Source organism: Empidonax traillii, unplaced genomic scaffold, assembly GCF_003031625.1.
Source record: "Empidonax traillii isolate 1590-97213 ecotype Southwest subspecies unplaced genomic scaffold, ASM303162v1 scaffold298:size702513, whole genome shotgun sequence".
In the NCBI taxonomy this organism is placed as follows: domain Eukaryota; kingdom Metazoa; phylum Chordata; class Aves; order Passeriformes; family Tyrannidae; genus Empidonax; species Empidonax traillii.
Window position 1 is genome coordinate 428,679 of NW_020955491.1, and position 20,918 is coordinate 449,596.

The 20,918-nt window shown below is 37.3% G+C and overlaps 1 protein-coding gene across 7 annotated transcripts in view; it reads left to right on the top strand.

Annotated features, from left to right (window-relative positions):
* The window catches only part of FNDC3A (fibronectin type III domain containing 3A), a 116,952-nt gene that overhangs the window by 21,243 nt on the left and 74,791 nt on the right, over nucleotides 1-20,918 (top strand). For 5 of the 7 annotated variants that reach the window (XM_027890818.1, XM_027890820.1, XM_027890819.1 and 2 more), the window contains one exon: nucleotides 19,771-19,846. The exons of 1 other annotated variant lie outside the window; for it this stretch is intronic. In XM_027890818.1, the coding sequence (XP_027746619.1) occupies nucleotides 19,771-19,846 (76 nt within the window). Of the gene's footprint in view, nucleotides 1-17,864; nucleotides 17,955-19,770; nucleotides 19,847-20,918 lie in introns of those variants that run through there. One more of the 7 variants, XM_027890822.1, reaches the window with a different exon arrangement.

A 20,918-nucleotide genomic window follows, 5' to 3' on the forward strand; every position in this document is an offset into this window, starting at 1 on the left:
TGGTCTGTAGCTATTCTAATTAGTTATAGTCAGTCCTGACTGAGAAGGTATTGAAGAACAGTAGAAAATTCTTTATTTGCCTATTTTGTTTATATGTTGGTATTTTCTATGTTAGACTAGTTAACTGTATCCTGAACTTGTAAGTTTTTGTTCAGCTGTAAAACATCTAAGGATTTTTTTAAATCAATTCACCCCTTCTTGCATCTTAAAAGAATTAATTATGATGATTATGGTGACTTATGTTGTATATACTGCATAGCTGAGTTACCAAATGAATACAGACTATTCAGTACTTTTCTGAAACAGTTCATATCTTCAAGATAATCTATTTCAAATACTTGAAGTTCTGCTAGCAGTGTAACTGTGAAATAGCAGTACAAATATTTGAACATGTTGAGATGAAAGGTCATATGCTTCAAATAGCGGAAGTGTCTGATCAGGCTAAAGCTGTAACTTTCCACCATGTTTTAGAACAAAACAATCCACCAAGTTAGAATGTGAGTGTCCAATCAGAAGACATGGGGAACTTAAACTGGATGTTCATATGTCACTCAGTGCTGCTGTGGGAGACTACCACATTCTCTGTCCCACAGAACAAGGGACTACTGTTAGCTGGATAGGATAAAACCAGTGAAAAGGAAAAGCAAAGACTAAGCCTATTGGCTTCTCCTTCTCTGTTAAGCAGAGAAGTACTACTTTTACACCTTCCTGTCACTGTGTTCAGCATGAGTGGGTAACGTACTTACGTCTTGATGGTGAGGAGGGTTGTGAATGGAGTATGGAGGAGATCTGTAGGAGTTGGTAGAAACCAAGTGACTCTGAGAAAACATTGAGAGAGGACAGAAGTGCTTGAGAGTTTTTCATGTGAGGAATACTACTTGAGTGATTCTCTACTGATTATTGTTGAGGCTGGACAGGAAGGATGTGCTTAATTATGTGAGTCCTGATTTGATGGGAGGAAAGAAAAAGAGGAGGCAAGAGTTCAAACTGTTTTGACACACTGATGTTAAATTGTTTTGGAAAGTTTCTGCAGCACCCAGTGGTATTCCAAAACAAAACAGTAAATTGCTGACACAAGTTTGCAGCAGCACTGGAGTTCTGGACCTTCATAACACCTTCCCACTAAAGCTAGCAGTGGCAAAGTGAGGCATCTCTATATAACCTCTGTGTCTTTTATTACCAGAAAAGGTAGATAGCATTCTCAAAGTAGCCCAGTACCTGTTAACTGTTTCCTTTTCTCTGGGAATTGGACACACGGTGTTTGACCTTTAGTCAGCTTTATTTCTTGGCAAGGTGTTGGGATAAAGTAATACTTCTAGCTTGGGAAGCATGTTGTTTACCCTCCAAACTTTATGGAGAAGTTTAGATGTTTAGTGGGTTTTCCAAAAATCACACTCTGTATATGTATATACTGTGTGTGTTAAAGTAGATACTTAGCATCAAATCTACAAGTTAGTGTTTCTAAAACCAGTTTCTTCTTTAAATATTTAAACATCTGATCTTAAAGTTATTTTTAACCTGTTATCATAGGAGAAAATCTTCAGTCAGCAGAGCAGTAGATGGTATAAAAACAAATTAAACAATCCCCTTTTTTGGCTTTCAGGTTGTTTACATACGGGGAATCACAGCAGAAATATAATGGTGAAGATGTAGACTACATTGCTAAATGCATTTCCTCAATTTTCTTTCTGACACTTCTGCTTCTGAAAAGCATATGGTACATTATCAAGTTCCAACTTGCTTTGTTTTTCCCCTGGTGCTGAAAATCAAGCTTAGAACTGCATATGTTTCATGATCTTTTCCTCTACAAGAAAAAAAAAATCCATGTTAAAAGTTGTTTAACAACATATACTGTTGTAACTGTTGTCCCTGGTTTCCATATTGTGCTGTTTTCCTTTCATCTGTGTTTTGATTTCATAGAACATAGAGTATGTGCATGGCTGCTTCTGCCTTTTTTGGCTGAGTTTTGTTGTCATTCCTTTTTGTACTTCCTCTTTGGCTCTATTGAATTAGCAGATACGTCTTAACTTCTCATTTTGGAGATTCATTGAAGTTTGTTTTAGTTGACAATTATTCTTTCTTCCTTCAGTGGCTTCATAGCATTGAAGTGCACCAGAAATGTGTTCCCTGGAACCGCTGGAACTCTCAGGCATGCAAGTGCTTCAGTGCCAGCTTAGTGAAGCTCATTATAAAGCTGTATTTTTTTTTCCCAGGATTGATTAGTACTTTTGTGTAGCAACCATCATTTCCATGGAAGTTTTTAACTGGTTGTTGGCTATGACTTTTTTAAAAAGGCAACACTGCAAAAAAAACAAAAAGGCTACAAGGATGTGAGTTTTGATGATTTAAGATTATTAGATCCTTCCTCTATCTGACTTAATCATATTTTTTGGTTAGGAAGGATGAAGTTATGTCTTAGTTAAATATAAATTCTTTTTATCTTAGAGATCAGAATTTTTTCTGATATTTCTGGTATTTAAACTATATCCTTGATCGCAGATGCATTGAAAACTTGCTTTAAAGTTCCTAGAGGAAGCCATCATCCTCAGCAGAAAGTGAAGATTCAAAATTCTTTGGTAAATAATAGTGTATGAATACTATGCTGCTTTTGGTTAGGAGAAAGCAGCATCAGACTTATTGCACAATTTATGCTAGCATTCAGATATATTTATTTCAATATTTGCTATCTGAAAATGAAGAAACAAGAGTGAAGGCTGTGTAGTTCATAGCCTTTTCTACTTGTATTTGCTATGAAAATTCATGGAATGAAACATCCTCATAAAACTTCTGAGTAATCCTCTGTTCTCTCTAAAATGGGATTTCATGTGTGTGATATAAATGTTAGGTTAATTTTGGTCTCTGATACAGTAGATTCCTCCCAAGATACTTGAGGCAGGATTTCCCCTGTTGAATGAATCTGTTCAGAAACTGACATATGGGAGAATTGGATGACATGTGAAAATTGGATTTCAAGTCAGTTAGTCACTGTAGGTTGCTAATACAGTCAGTGGGGGTGTGAGAAATATCTCAAATTAAAATTTCGTAGACGGCCAAATAAAGTGAAACAACTTCATTTTCAGCGCGTGCTGGGTGCGGTCAGGTTTGCCTTGTGCCAGGGCCTGAGAGCACACCCGAGATGGGGGGGGGGGCAGTTCTTTTAAGGTCTCTCAATTTGCATAACTATTCCCTTGTCCCTCCCATGCTCAGCTCTGCTCTGCTCTCTTTCTTCCCTAAAAGGCAATATAGCCTTTTCTTGAGCCCGATTGGGTCTCTCAGGGCGGGCTCACACTTCTCTTTTGCAGTCCATTGGTCGTTTTAACCAACCTATTAGATTGTTTCCCTGTCCCGGCCGCGTGCTCCCTTGGCAATGAGGCCTGGCTGGTCTCATTGCCTTACAGGCTTCCCGGTTTGCCTTCACACAGCAATAGTAAGCAAGAGTAACATGATCACAGCTATTAATAGGTCACGGCTGCAACAGAACTGCAGCCATAGGCAACTGCAGAACACCCCTGATCACAAACTCCTCATCATGAGGCAATCATGGAAACCCTGCTTGTAATAAAACCGTTTCATTTATTTCTCACAGGGAGAAATAAGCATGTACAGAAGATGATCCCTTTCATGTTTTAGGAAGGTGGCTAAAGATCTGTACTTTTTTTTTTTTTTCCCTCTTTTATATGAGGTGAGAAGGTGCAAATTGGCTGGAGCTATCAGCACTGAGGCAGCCCAGTTCTTCTCTGCAGTCTGTTGCAAGTGGGCCCAGTTCCTGAGCCTGTGTGCTTCTTTATCAGTAAGGTTTGGAAGGGTACAGTTATGCCTAAGTGGTATCCTGCACTCAGGCATGTCCCCATTTCTCCCCTTCTCCATGCCATGGGAGACTTGATGCTGAGTAAGTGAGGATCTGAATGCCACAGTTCAGGTGTGCATCCATAGTGCTTACCTCCCTTTCCTCAGAACACAGGCTCCTGTAATCTCTCTGTAAGTTGTGACAAAAATGTAACCGTTTTGCAAAGTCATATTTTTAATTACAGAAACTCCACTCTTAAAATATAGGAGAATTACACATTTGGCTAACAAGTAATCTGAATATATCCTCTGCTAGCCGATACCTGGTTTTTTTGCTAGGAAGCATTTCTTTACTGAGAGGTGGTGAAATGCTGGAACAGGCTTTCCAGAGTTCTGACCAATGCCTCAAACCTGTCAGAGTTTTAAGAGGCATTTGGACAATGCGCTTAAGAACTTGATCAGCCCTCAGTTAGTCAGGCTGTTGGACTAGATGATCATTGTAGGTCCCTTCCAACTAAAGTAGTCTTGTATTCTGTTCCATGGTGATTGAGATTTGCTGTAACTGGGCAAAGTCCATCTAACCCTCTGTGGGTTACAGAATAATACACTATATAGGGCAGCCAGAAGGACATCCTCTAGAAAGAGATAAACTCAGGTTTATGTGCTATAGTGAAAAACGGCCCTTGGCTTTGATTTTCCTCCCTTTCTTTTTGAAGTAGAAGAGAAAATATATGGGAAAGGATTGGGGCGTAGAGATTTCTCCCACCAAACCGTTGGTCCGTTGCTGACTGAGCTTTCCTAGTCTGATCTAGTTGAGGATGTATACTTTAATTTCTCTTCCTGCTCAAGTTCATGTTGTGACAGTGGTTTGATATACAGTGAAGCCTAAATTTACACAAAGCTGAGTGTATAGGGTACTTTTTTTTATCAGAGTAAAAGAAGCCTACATTAGAAGTGCTATTGAAACACTTAACATTCTAATTTTTTTTTTTAAATGCTGTTTTGAATAACTGGAAGACACAGTTCTTCCTTTAGCGCTTCCTTTTGTGCTCTGTGTAAGGTAAAAATGTTAGACACATCCAATAGTTTTAAATATTGCGGGATTTTAACTTGCTGTATCCCCAAACAGGAATCTGAGCTGTCAGAAACAATGTTGGGAAATATAAAATTCTCTCCTAGTCCATAATACTTTGTAAACCAATGGCTTATATGCTCCTTATACATTTGAATTCAATTTCAGCTTCCTTATTTACATTTTTCTCTTAATTGTTGCAATTGCATTGCGGGAAGGGGGTTGTTCTTAAAGGATATAAAGGATATTTATGACAGACTTTAATTTGATTTGAATTTTGTTCAGGAGAGTTCTTTAAAAATGGAGAAGGTAGTACCTTTTGCTCCTAGTTATCCCACTGGCCCTTGAAACAACTGTATAAATTACAGGATACTGCACAGCCAGAGTGAGCTCAGCTGTGGCACGCTTGGGGAAGATCTTTGCAGGGAAGCTGAAGTTCATGGCATTTACTGGTTGTAGGGGAGAGAAAGAAGAGTGCTGCTTGCTAGGCCCTCTTTTTGTACTTCAAAAGAGTGAAAGAAGTCAGGACAAGGGCTGAAAGGGCTCTGCCTTAACCTGCAGAGGGGGAATCAACTGTTGCTCTATGACCTTTCTGAAATAATGTTCAACTGTTAGCATAGAACCGTAGAACATGCTGAGTTGGAAGGGACCCACAAGGATTATTGAGTTCAGCTGCTGGCCCTTCTCAGGACACCTCAAAAGTCATACCATGTGCCTGAGAGTGTTGTCCAAATGCTTCTTGAACACAGGCTTGGTGTAGTGACCACTTCCCTGGGGAGCCTCTTCCAGCACCCAGCCACCCCCTGGGTGAAAAGGGTTGATCTGCTTTATAGGGTTGGATATTGCTTCTTGGTAAATGCCTTTCAGACATGTTTAGAAAATCTTTTAGCTGTCCCCCTCATTTTGTTCATCTTGGCTAGCTTTCATAATGTTTGTGAGATTCTAGTTTTTAGTTATGACGAGGTATTACTTGGAAGGAAAATACTAGCAGAACTCTCTAACACAACTATTCAAGTTGTTTCAAATACGAGCTAAAAAGCAAACTAACTCTTCCCTTCTCAGCCTTAAAATCTTTGCAACAGATTCAGAGAGCCTGGAAGTAGACAATCTTCAGGAGTATCATTTTTTGCATGGGGAAACTCCAAATAATACCTGTTCGACACAGAAGACTTTGTGGCAACTGGTAGTACGACCTGAAAAGTGAGAGTTGCGAAGTACATACAGTTGAAGTACAGCTGAAAAGTGTCTTCAGTTTTGATACTCAATTGAAATGATTGCAAGGGTGTTTTGATTCCACAAGTGTTGTAAAGAAGACTGGGTTATTATGGGAAATACAGTATGTAAAAAACTGATAGGAATCAGATGAAAAATCTCCAGAGCATCTGGCTTTCTTTGAACAATGCCACATATAGTACATTACAGCAGTTTTAAGTTTAGTTTGGGGTGTTTTTTTTAGAAATTAGGGGTTTTATTCTGTGTGATATTTAATAGCACCTTAAGCACCCCAACCTGGGGGGTTGGGGTTTTTTTAATTGTGTTTTTCACTTCAGACAATCTTTGTTAAATTACTTAGTTTTCCAACATTAAATTGGCGGTTTTATATTTTCAATGCATCTAGGTAAAACTTCTGTGAAAGTTTACTTCCTGATTCTGTTGTGGACTGTTGCAGTTGTTGTTCAGGGAAAACACCTACTGAGGGAACTAGCACCTGGCAGGTATTAGTTAGCCCTTGCTACCACTTTGCTGTGCAGTATGAGTTTTGTTGCTCATCCATTTTTGCTTAGCATTATGAAACTGAAGTCCTGCGGCCTTCAAACAACAAATCATGAAATGAGAATAATCTGATTGAAGTCTTCCAGTTTTTATTTTTAGAGGTTGATGTGTCTAACCACCGGCCATGACCAGATGCCTCAGAAAGTTCTAGAGTTCAGTGACTGCCCCTAACTCTGCTTCCTTCTAATTCCCTGTAAACAAGGCTTAGCTTAAAACTTTGAAGCACAAATGTTTGTCCGTTGAATTATCCAAATTCTTTGAAACACTGCTTACATTTATATTTTTGCTGATTTAAAGATATACTAGTGGTATTATTTTAAGAAGCCAATTTTCTGTGCACTATCTGCTAACCACAGACTGTGTCAGTCCTGATGAAACAGATTGGGTTTGCTGTAAATGAGACAAGTAAGACTTTGCTTAGCCAAGCTGTGAGAACTGAAAATGCAAAAGAGATCAGACAAATAAAGCAAAAGCAAGTAGATGAAAATGCTAAGTTTTTCTCAAGAATAAAGAATTAGACAGTATGGAACATACCCTGATTGACACTGTTGTATGTGGACACTTACAAGTCTTGAATGTTTATCAGTGACATTAGATGAAGATTTTAACACTTATCTTTTACCGGTTCTTATAAGAAAACTTTGTATTCTTACAAAACAAGGCCCCAAATCATCTTTCCCTGCCTGTCTTCCCAGTGGTCAGCTTTCTGCTGATCATTTTCCATATGAAGAGAAGGGGGAGAAACACAAGTACAGTAAGATTTTAAAAAACTTTTCATAAATGAATACAATTTATTTGCCATAATAATAATTAAAAAAAGAACCAAAACAATTCTCAGACCTTTTCAACCTACCTTTCTACAATAAGTAATGAAAACTAATTGAAACCTATAGTTTTTGAACGTCACTGCTAATGAGCAGTCTAGTCTTCTGTCCAATCTCCCTGTTTCCAGTTGCTTCTAGGGATATTCTGTCATCTTAGCACATTCAGTGGTGCTGGCAGTATCTTATAGCAGTAGTTAAAGATGAAATATTTGCTGATTTTATTATCTGTCAGCTGCCTTTTAGAAAAATGATGAAGAGCTGCTTGGTCTGTCCTCTGAAAACACAGGCCTTAGGAGCATGTCACCAGAAAGGTGGCTTTTTTCTCTATGCTTTTTTTGAACATGATGCTATTATCTGTGTAAGCTGAAATAGTTTGGATTGGATTTGTTTTTTAAAAATCCCAAGAATGTAAATTGCTACTGTAACATATTATGTAACACTTACTTAATTCTGTATGGATTTCCCCCCTATTCCTGAAAGCCAAGATTTGTTAGTGGCCTTCACTACCTGTATGCTTACTATTCTTCACTGAGAAAGTGTTAAACTCCATATATAGAGAGCAGTTAGATCTTTACACTCAATATTAGCAGATGCTAGGGTAGAGAATTGTGTAGAAATGGGAAGCCTGTAAATTGGAATTTGTGGAAGTTGAGATTGTTATGTCATGTTATTTGGACAAAGATCAAAGTCTATAGGACAATTCTATAAATAACGGTGAGAGGCCTGTTTTCATCTGTCATTGATACTAAAAACCAGAAGATACTTTAAGGCAAAAAAAGAAAATTCTAACATTACTTTCCCTTAGAGATAACACAGAAATGTCGTGTGCTGAGTCTTTTGTGAATTGGTGTGGTATAGTACAAAGCTCAGCCTTAAATTTTCAGAACTCTTTTTTGGTTAGTAGCCAACATAAATGTAGAGAGAGGAAGTTTTTAGGAGGTGTAAAAGAAGATGGGAGATAGAATAATCTTACGAAAGATGGCTTTAAGAAAGAATTATATGAAAGTAATGTTTTTCACAGCCATGAGATTCATAAGCCTTTGGCAATATGGAAATAAAATTTAAAGTACTGTTTTAATTTAGCTTTTTTTACTGATGTCAGATGTTCGTATTTAATAATCACACACTCTGTAATACCTCTTACACAGATATTTTGCATTTTTCCATTTAGTATGTTTTCTAAGCATTAGTGGGTTTGATTGTGGAAAAGAGTAGTTCATAGCCTCATTAGCCTTGTTATGTTATAAAAAGCAGATCTTGAATACACAATCAATGGAAAAACGATTTGTGTCATGTTTGTAACTGACATCACCTTAGCTCGACCACAGATGTGATTCCATCTGGCAATTCCTGTGCTGCTAATGAATAACAACACTCTAGTCTTGCAGTATTCTTTGATCAGTAGCATGTAGGAACTTACAAATATTGTTGTACTAGTCCTACAAATGGGAACTCTGGCATAGATGAGGTTACAAACCTACAAATCACAGTAATTCCATGTTGGAGCCATGGCAGAGTTAACATCATGAGTCTGTGTCTGATTTTCCATGTTCACTGACCCACACTCTGTGGAGCCAACCTAGATGTAATGATTTTCCTTGTAACAAAAGACTGCATATGGATGGAAAAACATGTGCTTCAAAAACTAAAAGTAGATGTTTTTAATAATAAAATGATACTGGATATGAATAACTGATACATTTTACCTAGAAAGTTTTCATGTGGTAAATAATTTCATGCTGGTCAAACATAATGAATATAACCTAAAGTTAAAATATTGGAAACTTACCTTTTTTGTTATGGGTATGCTATAGCTTTGAGTCCTTATATATAAAAGTGTGTGTGTGTATGTACACTTAACTTCCTTTGAAGACATTACTGCCCAAGTAATGTTAAAATTTTTTTATATCTTAGAAAACGTTTAATCAGTAGTCTCATGTTGTCGCATTCCGAATACCAGAACAATTCAAAGCAGTTTCGTGTATCTTGTCTGCCTATCGGGTAGGACTTAAACCAGAGTGACGCATAAGTGGTATTTGAATAATTTCTCACAAGAAGAGGGGGATGTAACTGTCTTTCCTCAGGTGAGGGTGTGCCAGTAGTCCCCTGTTGTTGTTGGTATTAAGGACCACAGATGTGAGATTGCCAGAAAACAATATTGGATGTTTTCAGTTTAGCTCTTAAGTGAAGACTAATAGTGGGAAACCATCTTTGCCAGCCATCTGAAATGTCTTCAGTATTCAATATTGAGTAAAAGGTATTTCTGGCTGAAGTATTATTTAGGGCAGATGTATGTAAATTATAAAGCAAAGTTGGGGAACATACTTCTTTCTTTTCATGTGTCCTAATAAATATATGGTATAAAGTAACAGTATTTGAGAAAGAGTGCATTAGAATGCAGTTGATTATTTCCTTGCTGTATCTTTTTATTCTCTTATAAAGTATTCTTTTCCTCCTTTCTTTGTGGCTTACTTGCAAAATGAAGTCAGAAGCTGCATCACAGATTATGAAGTCAGAAGTTGGTTGATTCCGAGTTAGTGTACCCTATCTGGGGATCAGGAGGCTAGATTAAAAATACAGTTATAAAATGGCATATATTTGGAAGCTTTGTTCTCTTAAACCCGAACCTTCTGTTGACTGACGTTAGATGATCCAGAAGCAGATGCTGCAGCAGCTATTTGTTGATTTAGTTGCTATGGTGACATGATACATTCGTGTACAGCAGGAAGCTCACTGTACGTTGGCTAATTTGATAGGAAGGAAGGCTTGAGGTAGGTATTGCTGACTATATTGTTAATTGATCCCACCTTTCGCATCCTGCCTCCACATGCTTCGTGGATGTACAGCTATAGAGGAAGGTAAAGTGAGATACTCCGGCGTGGCGTTTAGGTTAAGGTGCCCTGTTAAAAAAAGGGGGGGCAGTGTTCAACACATCACCGAAGATTACCTCAGTAGTAAGTGAATGGAACAGATTGGAGCAGCCGGAGTGGTGACTGTTGAATCTTCCTTCATCCTTTGTCACTGTGGTAGCACCAGTTGAATGAGAGAAATAAAAGGATGCGAGCAACAGTAAGTCAAAGTGCTAAGGCTTTTGAAATGGGTTACGAGATAAAGCATGTTGCTAATTAACATCTTGATTGGAGCTATTAGGGGAGAAAAATGTAATTGTTCTGAATACGTGCCCTAATGACAGAGCATGACTGTGGCTCTGCCTGGAAGTTGTGTTGTATTATATTCACCCTTTTCTAGAAATACACCCTTTTTAAATCTTGTTGCAGACAGACTTTTAAAGATACAGTGTACATCTTACAGAGAGCTTGGCTGTACCAGCCTCTTAAAAGGTTCAGTGTTTTCAAATTTTTTAAAGTCAGAATGACCAAGAACATTAGCTACAATGCTTTCCTAAATTTGAAAAATGTTCAAAAATTAATTTACCTTTGTCCTTTTGGTTAAAAATCTTATGAGTAGTGCTGAGCTGATTTCAGTTGCAGTATTTTTAGACAAACCATTGCTGTCTCTTTTTCTTTTTTTTTTCCATGTTGATGTATATTATTAGTAGTGCATTTAGAAATACAGCTTTGGTAAAGTCTTTCCATTATTTGTGGGTTTTGCTTACAATCATTTGCTACTGACTCAGCACTTATAACCATATGAAGCTAAATATAGATGCTTTCAGATTAATAATAAACAAAACAAAACATAACAACCCTGAAGCTCTCTCCTCTTTCCTAGTAAAACAACTCAAAAAATAATATTGTTTCTGCTAGCATAGGAATGGTTTGTGATTTTATTCTCTTTAAATTAGGGTTTTAAAGGTCCAAGGAAACATTTTCGAACGCTTTACCCTTTCGTTTTTTTGGAAGTTTTAGGGGGAAAAAAAAAACAACCAAACAAACAAACAAAAAAAAACACAAAAAAAACAACTCCCTACTACCCTGAAAAACACACTCATCCCACAAAACCACTATGGAATGAGGGAAAAAACAGAACTCTGCTTTTTGGTGGTATTGTTTTGCTCCAACTTGTAATCTTTCTTGCTGTACAGGAACAGTCTCTTACTATGTGGTTATATTGAAGTGTGCTTTAACCACAGTTGTAATGTAACGTACTCTTATTTCTTCATTTTATATATATAATTTTAACAATGGCTAAAATTAATGTAACTTGTTCTAGCTTCCCCATAAACACTCCCCCCACTCTTCTCTTTCCCTTTTTACTTCCCCACATTTGTTAGTATTTTGATACATATGACAGACCAGGAATCAGCTTTGTTACTATAGGATTTTGGAGGGTTTTTTTCCCCTATGATATATTTATTGGTAGATCTATTAGCATTCTAGTTACAGATGTTCAGAGGCTTTTAACTTGGTTGGAAAATTTGTCCCAGATTTCACTGATTCTGGAAAAATATGTAAATTCACAAAGCGTAACTAATTTCTTGTAGAGGAAGATATCAAGTAACCCATTCAGTTCCTTTCTCCTTCAAGGTGAGGTGGTGGGTGTCTAGGGAGAGGGAAAGATTCAAAATACTCCTTTACACTGAAATTCAGTCCAGTTCCTTTGGTTTTCTTGCCTCTGTGGCTGTAGACAGTGCCAGACTGTGGAGAGAACAGTGCCATATGTGGGCATATCCCACAACTTCACACATGACACAAATATTTAGTGTATTTAGGTTTCTTTAACCTCAGTGAAGATTAAAAAACTTAACCTTTTTCTTTTTCCCTTCAGGAGGCTGATAGTCCTTGGTACTGAAGGATGTGTTTGAAAGCCAAGATATTTTGGAGAGACAGAATGAGCTTGATGTTTATAGATTTATTTTTTTTTTCTTTATTGCAAATACAAAAATCTTTTTCATGTCCCAGGAACTCTAAAATTATAGTTTTGGTCTTTCACCTAAGACTTAGCTGGTTAGAAATAAGCCTGTATGTATTAGGAAAAAGAAATATTTTTAAATTTTCTTGTACATTGAGTAGTTAATAACCTCTTCTGTGGACAGAGAGGCTCTTAATATAAAAGCATTTATTTGGGCAACACAGTTTGTTACCTGCTATAAAAGATTTGAAAATGTGACTCTGAATACCAAACTTGTAAATAAAGTTTTATTGGATCTGACTTGATTCTCTTGATGTTTGTGCTGGCTTAGAAGAATTATAACCTGTTTCAGTCACTCCTGTCCTTTAAGAAATATAGGTATTATTTTAACTGGGCTGTAGAATATATAATGCTTAATATCATCATTATGTGGTAAGGATAAGTTAGACTCTCTTCCATAAACCTTATTCAAATGGGATCTGCAAAACTTCCCCAAATTAGAAAAGTCTTCATTACTTTATATAGCTGAGTAGAGGAGAATGTTAGCAACTGTCTCAATTCTGGATGTGTTGTGTATCTGTGTGAAAGAGTATCTAGTATACTTCTAAACACAATCATTTGTTGTTTGGTTGTTCGGTTTACTTTGGACTAAATTTGAACTTTTAGAACCTAAGCAATAAATTAAAAATACTATCAATATTTTGCATATGTAGAGGTTTTTAAAATAAAATCTTTTTTGCCTTACAGGTCCACTGCATATATGTAATCAAAAGAAATGGCAAAATAATTTTGAGGACTAGTTTTTGACTGGCTGTATCATGTGTGTTTACTTGGAGAGAAAACTTTATTCTTTACGTTTTTACATTTTATTTAGAGAACTGCTTCAGCACGTGTATAATTGTGAGCAAAAGAAGAAAAATGTGTCAGACTTGCCATGAGATCATTCATGAAGTTAGTTTTTAGAGCTCTTTGAGTTGTTTCACTGTTTACTTATCTGCTTTTTATTTTTTTCCCTCCATAGTGACAGAAATAGTTTGGACTTCTACTTGTATTTACAGTTTCTGCTATGGAAGTAACATGCTCGTGGATTAATCCTAAACTGCTTTTGTTTTCCTGCTCTGCAAGTCCTTAACCTCATCTAGGGTCCTTATCAGGATGAATCCAATTTTGATATTGGTACTTTCCAATAACATCCATAGGTTTATTTCCTTCTTACTTACTAACCACATGATGAAGAATAATTATTAATTGTGCTAGCCTATTTATAGTTAATCTCTTTTTTTTGACGCTGAAAGTACCAGGGGAACATTTCCCTTCTTGTTGTAACGTAAATATGCATGATGATGCCACAAGTCTGATGCTGCCCTTCTTCCCTGTCAGTTAGCTGAAATTGTTTTGAAACCTGTCAGTCTGCTAGTACATCACTACCTGTGTTAGGAGGATGGAAGTTCAAGTAGAGAGCATATCTTACAGAATGAAGGCTTGGTTTTAATTGTTATTTCAGTGGAGTTAATGAGATTTTTGGCTTTAATTAGTGTGCAAAAGAACATATTCAAAACAAAAAGATGAGCTAGTTCTGTGTTTTAAATTCCATTCTGTCCCTCACTGTGCTCCCGTGAAGTAATACATTAACTGTGTATTTGTCTGGCACAAGCAAAATCTTGGGCTGCTTATGAAAATGTTCTTACACCTGCAGACAAGGATTAGTAAAATATAAATCAGTTATATTTTGTATTGTTGCTGTTTTGCTTTTAAGAGACACTGCTGTGACCATATTGGGGGAGTGAAATAGCTCTAAGGATCTGCAGTCTCTGCTTCTTGCTGATAAAAGTTACTTCTAGACCTTTTTGGAGATAGGTCTTAACATTTGGCCTTAAGTTTTTTCTTTCTTTGGAGACAGTCCTCTGAGTCAAGGTAGCTGCAGCTCTGCCTAGCACAGATCTCCCTTCCGCCTTTTGTTGTTTGTATTCTTAGTCTTACAGGGATTTTTTCTGACTCTAACCATTTTTATTAAATTCAGTTATTCTGTGGTAGAAATAAGCCAAATACTTTGAGAAAACATTAAACTCCTTTCCTGCTTCAGCCTGCAGAAACACCCTGTGGTTTCTCTTGCTGATAGTGAAGAGTTTACTGAATAAAAATTGAAAACATTGAGCATTTTCCTCTTCGAACATTTGTACTTCTGTTAATTCTCTAGATGCAAGATCTGAATAGTTTCCACCCTGTTCACACTGATGTAGTAATAATTCATATAGAAGATCTTAAGATGCAGTTATTTTTAAATTGTCATGTCTGTTGGTGGTAGGATGTCCAAGTCACTGTTACATATCTCTGTAGGATGTGGTTATGCTACTTGAGTTACAATAAAATTATATTTTAATTTGGAATTCTTTGAAGAGAGAAATACTATAAAATAGTTTTATATTTTAAAATTGTTGTATTCTAATAGTGTATATGCTGTGTCAGACCAGCTCAAATTGTAATTTAAGGTGAAGAAGAGATTTTAAAAGCTGCTTGAGAGTGTGTCCCTTAACTAATCCTTGAAAGATGCAAAATGTAAAACTTCTTCAGGGTACTGTCAGGAATTGTTTATATATTAGTAATTTAAGTGTGCCCCAAATGTTTATGGAAACTGAGGCTAGGTGTCATGAAGCCAGCCAGTTTTAGTAAATCATCTTTTCTTGCAAACTGCCTGGTAAGAGTGATCCCAGGAATAGTTTCCAGTTTTATATGGAAGAAGATTCCTCCTTGGCATCAGCCTGTGTTGTTCAGGACTCCCATAGCATGTTCATTATTGCCGATGACTGTTCTAGCACCTGGTAATGTTCCTGAGCACTGCTTACTTTCCAAATACATATGTGGGTGTAGGTATCACTGACACAGTCAAGGGAATGTAGCAGTTTTCCTAGGAGAGATCAAAAATATTAGGACCCCTCAGTTTGCAGTGACTGGGAACAAGGAGGAGGGAATTGCCAAGGCTTAAAAAAGTATTGAAGGAGTAGGTGAAATTTGCTCGGAACTGTTTTTCAGCAAATTCCATAGTGGAGAAACTAGGGAACCTGTAATTAGTAGGAGATAGTTTTAAAATGTCTGAAAACTTGCTGCCGTAGGAAGTTGTGGAGGCTGTTAAATTCATAAGTGAACTCAAAGAGTTTAGGCAAACTTATGGACAATAACAATGTCTGGTATGGGACTGCAGGAGTGGCTTGGCTCACTTGCTCCCCTTTAACTGCATCTCAGTTGATGCAGTAGAGTCAAAGTGCTGGGCTGGATGGACTGCTGACCCAGACCTTCAGCACATTTCCTGTGCTCTTAGTGGTCTTGAGCCACTGCCTGAGTTCAAACAGCAATTTCAGGAAAAGCGTACTGAGCTTTCTAATACATGGCATGATTAGTTTTGTTAGGAGGATGGTCTTTGCCAATCTGGGCAATTTAATTAAACTGCTACAAAGCTTAGTATGTTGCTCATTTGGCTTGAATTTATCTTCTAAAATAGCCTTTATAGAATTAATTAAGTACTATTCAAAAGTATGAGATTTTACTGTTTAAACCCTGACAGTCTTAGGCAACTGATGTTATAGGTATTTCAAACTTTAGCCATCTGGCTGGTCATTGTGTATTATTTGTGCAATATTTTAGCATAAATGTGTAGCTGCACTCTTGTATTGTCAACCTGTGTGTTAATCTCTGGAAAGAGATTTTGTACTGTTTTTCATCAGCAACTGTGTTGAGGTCATGTGGATCATCTTTAAATAACTGTTTAAAGGAAACAATTTATAGTCCCAGTGGAAATGACACAGAACTAGTTTTTGACCTAGTACTCCAAATTCTTAATGGCAATGCCTTAACATGTTTTAAGACAAAAACGTGTTGAATCCAAGTTCTGTTAGCATTGGGAAATTACACTTTTAAATTTTATTAGGTTCTGTTATGGTTGGTTATGCTTTAAAAGCGCTTGTAGGATTCTAGAACCTGTATCAAGATCAAGGCCTCAGTGTCCTAAGTTCACATCATTTTATTAAGCTTGAGAAGTCCTTAATTAGTATTTTGTTGATTTAGAAAGAGAAATGGCATTTGAAAAGTGCCCATGTTAAAGGTTACTCCCACTGAGACTGACACATCAGAAATGAGTCTTTAGATGCTGTGAGTAAAGCAACAGAATTTGTCACAAAATGATTAAAGCATAAGAAGAGAGTCTGAACCATCAGATTTTTCCAAAGCTTTTCACTCAGTTTAAGCCAACATAAATGTTTTGCCCAGAAGAGGAAGGAGGCCAAGGTCTACAATATTCAGTGTGAAAGACTCAGGCCTTGGTTTTCAGAAGCGCTGGTGCCAGGCTTCATGAAGTAGCATGTTGGCTGATGGGATATGCAAGCCTGCACAAAGCCACCTAGAATGAGATGAATGAGCTATAGATACCAAGCAACCCATAGATTTTTATATTTTTTTTTACCTAAATCATGATGCTGTGAAAAACCTATGTTACATTTTGCTTCAGAGAAATTTTCTTGCATCTTTGATTATGTGCTGCTTCCTTTATTTCATTAGGTAAGAGGGAATCCCTGTGAGTGACTGTCTTTGGTGATATCTCTTCTGACCAGAAAAGTATCAATCTGCCTCGGTGCATAACTTTAATTTTTGTTATTTCAAATTACATCTACTGAGGTGGTGTCAGAAATGCCCTTCTCAAAGCTGTGATCACTCCACAGGGTTCAGCAGTGATAAGACTGGTCTTGCAACCAGTGCTGGTCACACACTGCCCCAGTACAAAGACTGTTGAAGCAATCAGTTCTTAAAACTTCTGAAATTACATCAGCCCTGATTCAGGATCTCTTTTGGCACACTTGGCAACAAATACAGCCTGTCTTGGAACAGTTGTAAAATACAGATGTGAACACTCAACATAAAGCAAGGCTGAAAGCAGGAGCCAGTGAAATACACAGCCAGGGATCAAGTAGGCTAATTGTCTATTGAGAAAAAGGACTATTTCCAGTTCCCAGGAACTGACATCTAATTAAACTACATGAAGTTGGTGAGTCTCCCCAGCCTTTTCAGTGGAAGTCAGATGTCAGCAGTGATGTGAAAATCTGATGGCATCCTGAGTGTCAGAGTGGAGCTGAACTACATCAGGAGACCCGTTGCCTCATAGCACAGCTAATGCAGGACAGTGCCCCTCTCATTGTGTCACACCGAGGCTGAGCCTGTACCTTCTCAGACCAGCTGTGAAGTGAACAACAAAGATTCTCACACAGGAGAAGCTGCTGTTAAAACAAAACCAGGAGGCACAGGCCTCACTTGCTGCAACTGGGCCAGCACGTGTGTTCCCACACTCAAATCCACTCTGCTGGCTGGAGCCTCCTGTTTGGATGTCCTGCAGCAAGAGGTCTGGAGAAGGAGAGCCAGCAGATTCCCAAGACAACATTATTACCCAGATTACCAACCTTAGGCAGTCACACAGAAAAAATGGGAACAAAATGGGAATACCAGTCAACTCCCATTCCCTGTTACTTTAAAAGCAGGCATCAAGGACCAGCTATTGTCCTAAAGCTTTTCTGCTTCTCATGTTTCATATGATGAAGACCAAGAATATTGAGCTGAAAATGGTACAGATTGGCAGATCAGCTGCAACCAGAATGGCACCTCCCAGGAGTCTGGGTATCTAAATCAGCCAAAAGACTTGGGCAAATGTAGGTATCCAACCCACACATAACAGATGGAAAGACATTCTCATGTACTGTGAAGCTTTTAGGTGCTTTGATTCCAGTCTAAATTTCAACCTAAAACTTTCAGTTGTAGCGGAGAAGGGAGATTACATCAATGAAATGTGTCTTTGAAAAGCTATGCGTGCTTGGGGAATCTGAAAAAGAAATTGTAAGAGCTCATCCACTCCTGTTTCTGTTCTTTGTCACGTTCTGAAGGTGATGATAGCCTGTTGTTAAAAAGCTACCTTCAAACTCTTCTGAATAAACTCTGGCAATACAGTATTTTCTGAAGACCTTCAAGTCTTATTTGAAGTTCATTGCTAAAAACATCTTGTTCCTAGGTTTAGATTATATTATGAATGCTAACTCTTAGTCAATTTTTATTAAGGCACACTTCAGAAAATCTGGAAAATTTATTAACATGATAAAATATAAATAGTGAAAAAGTTCATTGTTTCTTCTCGAAGACCCTAAAACTTCTAGAAGAAATATATCAAACAACTAAAGATAGTGTTTTTGAAGTGCATGCTCAAACCCGAGCTAAATCAGTGTTGAGTCACGCGGTCCAAGCTTGAAAATGTGAATGTCTATCATATCTCATCAAAGCTATTGCAGCTATGTTGGAGTAGAACATGCCGTCTTTTCATTAATTTGTGAAATTGCTCTACCAGAAGGGGAGGAATTCATGTGATTTCTGCCTTCTCTTTTCTCCCTTGTATTTCTCTCTGGTATCCTAAAATGAGTAACACTCAAGTTTCCCGGTTTGTTTTAGTTTTGTTTGTTTGGTTGGTTGGTTGGTTTTTGTAGACATGAACAATTTTATTTTCTTTTAGCAGTTCAACAGAGTAAATTTTTGTCCATAATGCTCAAGAGTTGTGTTTATAAGGATTTCTCTGCCTCTGATTCGTACCAGGAGGAGGATGTAGGCTCCATTTAGACATGTGCGAGCAAGGCTGAAGAAAGATGTGACCAGAAATTATGAAATGCACCTGCTCTTCCGCTTCCCCCCCCCCCTTTGTTCATAATTTTAGCTAGGTGTTTCGTGTTTACAAGCTTTTTTCTCACAGAAGGGCAGGATTCAAATAAGAAAACAGAAATTTAAAATGGTAACGGGCTTCTTCTTTGGTATGTCAGACTTCCTCTGTTTATTTTGTCTGATAAGTGTGCTTTGCTATCATTTCTGCATTGCTTGGGTTTACAAAATTAGGATAGCCAGCTTTCCACAAATAAAATTGTACGTATTGTTTCATGCTGGGCATCTGGTGCACTTGCTTTGTCATGACTTTTAATAATGTTTTACCGTTAATGAATGTACAAACATGCTTGGGTCGTGTAAAGAAGGAAATGACGCAGAATTTCCCGTATGTTGAAAACTGTTGGGTGGCTGATGAAAATTCAAACACTGGGAATTCTAGGCCTCTTTCTGGAAGTTTATGTAGTGGTTTGATTAATGTTGAAGTTAATGCAATTTGTTGAAATAATTTAAGCTATACAAATAGCTTTTTAATTATACTAAGCAGTTGAGAAAATAAAATTTGTTTAGGTACTGTTTTACTTGTTATACTCTCCTTCTTTGAAAAATGTTTGTTTAAAAATATCTGTGCTTGTTCTTGCTCTTATCTCTTTCTCTGTGGGATGAAGGCAGCAAGCAGTGTGAAGTGAAAAATAATATATTTCCTAACTGGGAAAAAAAAAAGTTTTACTGGAAAAAAAACATTTTTTTTCTTTTTTTTTTTTACACGTACCAGACTTCTGTAACATATTCCTGTGTAATGGTTGTAAACACTCTTTTATTTTTAAGGTTATTCTTGTGCAAGTTAATCCAGGGGAAACATTTACAATAAGAAGAGAAGATGGACAGTATCAGTGCATTACAGGTAAAGCTGATAAATTTATTTTAATATTTCCTGAGTCTGAATCAGGATTAATAAATGGCAATTTGTGGTGTTGAAAATAAAAGACTGACAAAACTTATTTTAAGTACAAGAGCTGTTTAAAGACCTAAAAGACTATATGCTAAGCATTGTTGGATTTAGATTTCCCTACCATAAACAAATACTTTTCCTTACATTAGATGAAATTAAATTTCTTGGGGAGGGCAAGGGTGGGACCATTTTCAGCTTGCAAAGCAAACAGGGAAATGCTGTTATAGCAAATTTTGACTAACCTCATTTATTGCACAGACCTCAAATCAAAAACTACAGTTAATATGGTTTGAGGAGGATTTTTTTTTTTTAAGCTGTCATGTAGACATTGTTTCCCACTACTAGTTTCTCATCTGTATGGGCCACATTGCATTATTTCTGAGTTCTAGCAAGTGCAGCTTCAAAATACAAATGTTTCATTTAAGTGTAGTACCCCATTATGCAATGGTCAGTTTGGATATTGTTTTCTATTCTGAATGTCAGTAGCTACTCATTAGGCATCTTTAGAAGAGGTGCCACAAGAAATGAGCAGTCAGCTATTGCTGTTTAGAATACTTCATTTTACTGTGTTATAGGAGAGTATCCACAGATTCAGCTATGGGGTCAAATTTTTGGTCTCTATCTTCTGGGCCAGTGAACCCTGCTTTCTCTTTTTTCTGAATGTTGGCCCAGCTTCAACAGAGACTGTTAGGGGAATTTGAAGCAAGTATTTTCATCTCCTTTCCCTCTTCACTCCAATCTGAGAGGAATCAGAAGGTCTGGTTTCCAGTGTCACAGGCAGGTCCTTTGGCTACAAAATAACCTATTAAAAGGAGGTCTTGGATCTTAATTAGGTTTATATTGACAGTTCTTATAGTTTACGTGTCTGTTAACACCGTATTTCAAAACTTGGTGCTGATTGCATGGTATTGTTTCATCCTTTGAGCCACAAATGGATCAGTGTTGCAGCTCCTGGTTCTATAGGGCTTATTTGAAACATGGTATGTAATAATTACTTGGCAGTACCTGAGGAGAACATAGTGAA